Source organism: Corapipo altera, unplaced genomic scaffold (assembly GCF_003945725.1).
Source record: "Corapipo altera isolate COAL_440 unplaced genomic scaffold, ASM394572v1 1, whole genome shotgun sequence".
Taxonomy (NCBI): Eukaryota; Metazoa; Chordata; class Aves; order Passeriformes; family Pipridae; genus Corapipo; species Corapipo altera.
In genome coordinates, this window is record NW_020884873.1 from 5,722,167 (window position 1) to 5,728,886 (window position 6,720).

The 6,720-nt window shown below is 47.1% G+C and overlaps 1 protein-coding gene across 13 annotated transcripts in view; it reads right to left on the bottom strand.

The window, feature by feature from the left end:
- Positions 1–6,412, bottom strand: part of CACNA1C (calcium voltage-gated channel subunit alpha1 C) — a 433,754-nt gene extending 427,342 nt beyond the window's left edge. For all 13 annotated transcript variants that reach the window (XM_027658568.1, XM_027658551.1, XM_027658560.1 and 10 more), the window contains exon 1: positions 5,879–6,412. In XM_027658568.1, the coding sequence (XP_027514369.1) occupies positions 5,879–5,927 (49 nt within the window). In that variant the 5' untranslated portion in view covers positions 5,928–6,412. The remainder of the gene's footprint in view (positions 1–5,878) is intronic.
- Positions 6,413–6,720: the final 308 nt, after the last annotated feature.

Here is a 6,720-nt window from a genome sequence, read left to right on the forward strand (position 1 = left end):
GTTTTATTTAGGTTTCTGGGAGAAACTCAGCAAGGCCTTTTGTTCTGGAAATCTCTACACACAATACAGAGATATCTGTGACTCTTCCAGCTGGAAGAGACCTACCCTGAAACCATCTCAAGTTCTCAAAGAAGTTTATACTGCTTTTATGATTATATCCCATCCACAGAAACTGAGAGAAACTTTCAAGGACTCTTTCAGAAAAAGATTTATGTATACTAGCAACTACAGCCTGCTTTATTCCACAACAACCTTGCAAGAGCAACAGGTCCATTTGCGATCATGTAACCTCACCACTGGTTATCAGAGCTTCAGCAGGACCACTCTGCCACATAAAACCACACCTGCTCTCTGGCAGAATAATCACAAGCCCATTACTCTGCCCAGAAGCCTGACTGTGACTGCCTCTCTCAAAAGAAAAAAAAAAAAAAAGAAAGCTGAGGGGAAAAAAGAAGAGTTTTCAATTGGCTTAAATGTACAGTGATGCTTTTACTCCAATAAAGCAAACAAACAAACAAAGCCATTTTAGAGAATTTAACTTCCACTGGTAAAATTACAAGAAATGCCAGCTTAACTACCAAAAGTATTCTGTGGCAACCAATGTCTGAACCCTTAATATTGTTTTCTCTTTTTAAAATTGAGGATGCTGAAATTCAGTAATAAACATTTTGATGAATACGCTTGCTCTCAAATTCATATCATCCCCACTGTCTACATAAAACCAATGTTTCAGACAAATGATTAACAAAAAATATATTGGGTTTGTCTGCAGTCTTAAAAAAAAAAAAAGACAGGCAATTGAACCATTTAATAACATTATGTTTTGGAAAGCATATATCTGCCGCTGGAAAAAGCTTTGTTTGGTGTTGATCTGATTTGTTGTGTTCAATAATTCAAGAGAGACTTTTACTGCATGCAGTCACATCTGTTATGTTGGTTGATAGTCAATAAATTTAGAGAACACACTTGCTCAGAAGAGATCTTGTATTTGCTGTTCCTGAACTTGAATGACTCTGTTCCTCTAATTATTTCCCAGAAAGGGTTAAACAAGACACTTCCCAGCGAGTCAAATTGCCACAAATGTCAATTCACACACACACACACAAAATAAATTTAAGAGTGATTGCCATTCAAATAAATCCTATTTTAAGCGTGGACATAGAACCATTTTCCACAAAACTGAAAGAAAATAAGCCAAAACTAAGCATACCACAGTAACACCACAGTTCTAAGACATGTTCCCTGAAGTGTTTTGAGGAAACAAAAAGATGAGGACAAATGATTCAAAGTAAATATCTTGGTAGGATAAATTAGTTCCACATGGCAACACTGTGTCACATCTGCTGCAGTGAATTACTCAGATGTAACCCCCGAAACATATTTGATTGCAGAGTGGATTGCAAGCAAGAGTGGATTCATAAAGGTGCCTTGGTTGCAGAGAGCACACCAGGTAAGTGTTCATGGTAGCAGTGCAAACTTCAGGTAGAACCAGTCAACAGGAACCCTGATGATGACCTAACCAAGACTGGTTTCTGTGACTGGGACTGAAGATAATTTCAAAGACAATCTTTCAAAAGTATATACTTTAAATTCCAGGATATTTAAATACTCCTTGTAAGGATAGGAAATGCTTTGCTGAAGACTCTACTGTCACCTTTCACAAGTAAATGCAGTGCACTGTATTATGCACAATGTTTAAGTACTGTTACTTAGCATTATATTAAATATTTTTATATTACACTGCTATTTCATATTATATTGCATTAAATGCTTTACAGCTACTGAAAGTTCCAAGTACTTTGTGGCAGAAGATAATACTTCATAATTACAAGTGCTTATTGTTAAATAGGGGGGGATGGAATTAAAGTGCTGCATTTTTAAACAGTGATTCAGACTCTTTTCTACAAAAATCTTGAAGATAAGCTGTTTCAGACCACTTAGAGGTATTCTTTATTCCCCACGACTAATGCCCACTCTGACAGCAAAACAAGAGCACAAGAACAAATAGTCGAAAATGACAATTCAGTTTGCTAATCTGATCACTTTGTCACCATGGAAAGAGCATGGTTTCTCCTACACATAAAAGCATTTCCCCAAAAAATAACAGGAAATAAAATTGGCATTCTGAAAATAGACCAGAAAATTAAAGCAAACATCCAATAAATTCTAGTGCATATAGCCAATGGTTTTGTCTTGTAGCACAGCATGAGACAGATTTCAATCCTTCATCTGAAATCAGCTGTGAAGCGTGCACAATCTCTATTTATACCTGCAAAGTTAAGGGGAATATTTGTGGGTTTGACCCTCACTTCAGGTCAGAAAATGCATTAGGGACTGTACTTGTGACTTGACCCTCTCGCTATCAATAGGCTTCCGAGAAATAAAGGGTATACTAATTAGTTCTTAATTTAACAGATACAGAAGATACAAGGACTATGAAAGGAATGTCTTACAGGGGAAGGTTTCAAGAACAGTGTATGTGCAGGTTTGGAAAGGAGGTTGCAAGAAGACCTAATTATGGTTGACAAATACCTGAGGGGGTTCTTTTCTACAAGCAGCAGGTAGAAATCTGTTCAAAATATGCAATAAGGACAAAGCCCAAAGGCATTTTCTGAAATTGAAGGCAGGGTAGTTCAGACATGGTGTCAGAAATGGTTTTTCACTCGGAGAATCATTACTACACGGAATAAATGACCTAACAGGGGCTCTTCAATCCTAATGAATTTTATTCCGGGGTAGACACTTATCTCTCAGTGCTACATCTGGCCTTTCCTCCTGAAGAGCAGGGTCTGGACGAGCATCCCGGGAAGTGTCTCTCCTGCCGAGCCCCTCCGAGCGCCGCCGGGCTCCGCGGCCCTGCAGTGCCACCTTCCGGGAGAGGCAGCCCGGGACCCCCCCGCTCCCCCTCCCCACCTAATCCCCGGAACTGAAAAACACGGCAAAACTGCTGCCTTGCTTTCATTTCCTGCCTGATCGCCAAATCTCCCCAGGACAGATCCCGCCGGGCGCCAGCAGGGCCAGCAGCGAAACCTCCCGAGGTGTTCGAGCCACGCTGGAGAGCCAAAGCGGCCACCCAGGGGCCAGGATGGCTCGTTCCGGTCCCTCCCCGGAGAGAGCTGCAACACGTGGGTTTGCAAACTGATTTTCCATTTTGTATTAGGAGAGCAAGTTTGCGAAGTATTGTGAGGCAGCGCATTAAAGCTGCCCATCTAGGATTCCATCCGGTCCCACGTGTGCATTAGATGTGATGTAGTTACTTTTGAAAGCTTCTGCTGGTGCTTAGCAGGTGGGGTTTCATCATTTTCTAGACAAACACGTGCTCTGTGGTATTAATGAATAATTAACGGTTATAAAAAAGACACTCCATTGTGGGGCAAAAATGAAGATTGGAAAGTGTCTCAGCATCTACAAATAATACTGTTTACTCCCCCTTCGTGCAATGGGAGACTGTAACAAAAACACAGTAGGCTTATGTTTTAACATCCAAAAAAATTAGGAAATTCTTAGTTTAAGGTCAAAGATTTTCAGGGTACAAAGTCATGTTCAAAAGCATAAAATAAGTGTATTACAAACCTACCCAAATTAGCAGTTAAGAAGTCAATAAAGCACTTTCAAATGCAATTTCTCCTCCCCACAGCCCTCACAGTGTAACTAATGGCCTCTCTGTGCTTTATTTATTTATTTTAAGTAAGCCCTATTACACCAGCTCCCCTACTGCCCAGATACCCGAGTGTAAGGGCTGTTCAGCAGGCTGATAAAGGGCTGGCTGAGATCAGACCTGTGCAGAGAGCAACTGCTGGCAGAGGCCTAGTCATGTCACTCACGTTTCAAGAACAGACATCAAAATTGGTCTTGCATCACTAGTACCTGGAACATTTACCTTGCTGCCAGCAACTGAGAAAGATGCAAGACTTATCCAAATCAATCTTCTCTCTTAGAAGCAAGGAGTAGACAAGGATCACAGACCTCACTTCATCTTCCGCTCCCTTCCTACCACTACCTCGCAACTGGGAATCTGTGGTTGCTTTAATGGCTCCATTCCACCTTGTGATTGGTTTGCTCCTGTCTCCTCACCACCAGGTTTTCTTGACTACTGATCAATTTAACCTTTCAGGTGCTGTTTGCACAAAATAAAAACAGATTGTAAATAAATGGCAGCCTGAGCACTATCAGGGAACAGAACTCTCTTCCACCTGGCTGATTTTCTGTTTGCTTTAGAAGTTGTTCTTTCACCTGGGAGTAATGACAATCCGCATCAAGAGACAGATGCAAAACTGTTCCTCCAATTATATAATCACTGCAGCTGATAAGGAGGGAGCTGGATTTAGGTTGCCATAGCGTTGGCATATTGCTATGGAGGCTGAGCTCTTCATCCACTTTATCAGCTCTGGACCAGGAAGAGCAGCCCAATTATGCCTGCTGAATGCATGTGCTGCGGACTCGCTCCCACTTGGAAGGAGCACTCTGGATCAGGGGCTGCTTCCTTTCCCCTCCCACCTCATTTCGACAGAGTGGCTAGGGGTGGGGGTGCTGGGTGGGTTTATTCTTTTTAAGCTGTATTTAATCGGAAGGAGGGTGTTGTTATCTCCGAAACCCACTGCCCCTCCACCGTTGAGGGCTGCCACAGCGTTAGCGCCCCTCCCCAGCTGCACCCTCGGCCGCCCCTGCGAGGGATTCGGGGGTAGGGGCAGCTGGGGGGCTCACCCGGGGCACCCCCGCACCCCGAGCAGGTGCTCGGTCACGGCGGGCGGGGGCTCGTTTCCAGGCAGGCAAGTTGTCGCCGGCCGAGGGAGGGGCTGCCCTGAGGGCAAGGCCGGGGGCGAAGGGCGAGATGAGGAAGAAGTTGGCCGCCCTGGGGGCTTCTGCTGGGGAGGGAGAGGCAGCCCGGCACCCGCTCCCGGCGGAGCGCTGCTCCTCTCTCGCCGAGGGGAGGAAATGGCTCTGTCTGCTCTGCAACACCGACGTGTGTGTGCAGCCAGGGCTGGAGGGAAGGGAGAGGAGGGGGTGACACCATGCAGGTAATAGGATAAAAATAACTTCAGGAACGGCAGATCGGGGTTGGGCGGGGGGGGGGTGGTGTGGGTGTGGGGGCGGGGGAAGGCTTCTGGAGTTTGGACAAACAAAGTTTTACTACAGGGAATAGCGGGGGACGTTTGCTAATGCCGAGGAGCAGCAGCACGGGTTGGTATCCATGATGCGGGCGATCCTGAGAGGAGCTCGGCGAGAAATCAGTGCCCCAAGTAAAAACGAACTTTAATTTTAATACAGGCACCCCCGATGTCCCTCGTTCTCTCAGTATGGGCGCGTGTATGGTGTATATGCGTGTAAACAGATAATTCTCCCTTCCCCTCCCCTTTCGTGTGAGAGATTAGAAATAGCGTAAGAGAAGGGAAGGGCTCCTCTCCCGGTGTCTTACGAAGCCGTGCCCAGACGAGGGTTTGGAGGACCGGGACAACGTTAATTGGGAAAGATCCCTTAATTCCGGCCACACCGCGAGTTAATCTTCCTCTGACACGGAGGAGTGGGTTGCTCCGCGGCTCCCCTCAGCCCCCGGCCCCAGCGCGCAGCCCCTTTGCTGGGCGCCCCTCCTCACCCCTCCGCCTAAGAAGGCGACGACGGCGACTTAAAGCAACTTTTCTTTGCCCGGGGTTTCCTAACACCCGTTCCCTGAGGGGCTGGGGTGGTCTCTTCGCAGCACGCCCGGCCGAGGGGAGCTGTATGCTCCGAATGGAACCCGGTGTCAAAGGCTGTCCTCTGCCCCGGCCCCTCCGCCTGCCGCTGGCTGTGGCAGCGGCGGCTGAACTGAGCCGAGAGATAACGGACAAAGGGCAGGGTAGGGAATGGTTGCTAGGTCCTCGGAGGTAAATCTCAGGCTTACCTTGATGGTTTTCTTCTGGAATGTACATCCTCTTGTTTTCATTGACCATTTAAAACGAGTCCAGGTTAATCCCTCCGAAAATCGGCTTGGTAAAAATTCAAGGAAGAATGGAGCTGTAGAATTTCCCCTTTTATTATTACCTGATTCCCATTATTGCATCAAACACCAAAAACTGATCCTTTCCACTACTGCCTCCTTTAGTGAAATTGCAATGCATCCTCAGTACATCCGGGCCCCTTCCAAGAATTTAGCACAGCACCTCTGGCTGTTAAACCATAAAAAAGAACAGGAAGGGGGGAAACGAGCGAGAGGGGGGGGGATAAAGGAAAAAAGCAAAAGCATCCAGGACAAACCTCTGAGGGCTAAATGTCTTTTTAAAATCCACCAACTACAAGAGTAAGAGAAGGAGGAAGGCAAAAAAAAAAAAGAAGAGAGATGTTCAAACGCTGCTGCTCCTCCTCTTCAAAGCCATTCTGAGCGCGTTGTGTTGGCAGGGAGCTGTTTCTGCAGAGGAAGAGAGCACAGTCCCAGCCCCTTACTCCCTCCCCTCCCTCAGCGCGCTCGCTCCCCGCTCTCTCCCTCTCGCCGACAGACAGACACACTGAACGCTTCCAGATGTTCCAGCTGCGGCGGCTGCACGCAGCCCCCCGCGCACGGCGTTGGGAGCCGCCGGACTTGATCTGAAAGTTTAACACGCTGCCTGCCTCCACTGCGCCTGCTGAAGCCTCGCTACAGACATGACGTCAAGGAGGCGAGCTGGAGCCGGCTGCCTGGAGCGGAGAAGTGGGGGGACAGGCGAGGGGAGCGGGGCCGGGCCGGGGGCGGCGGCCCGGGGGCAGGGG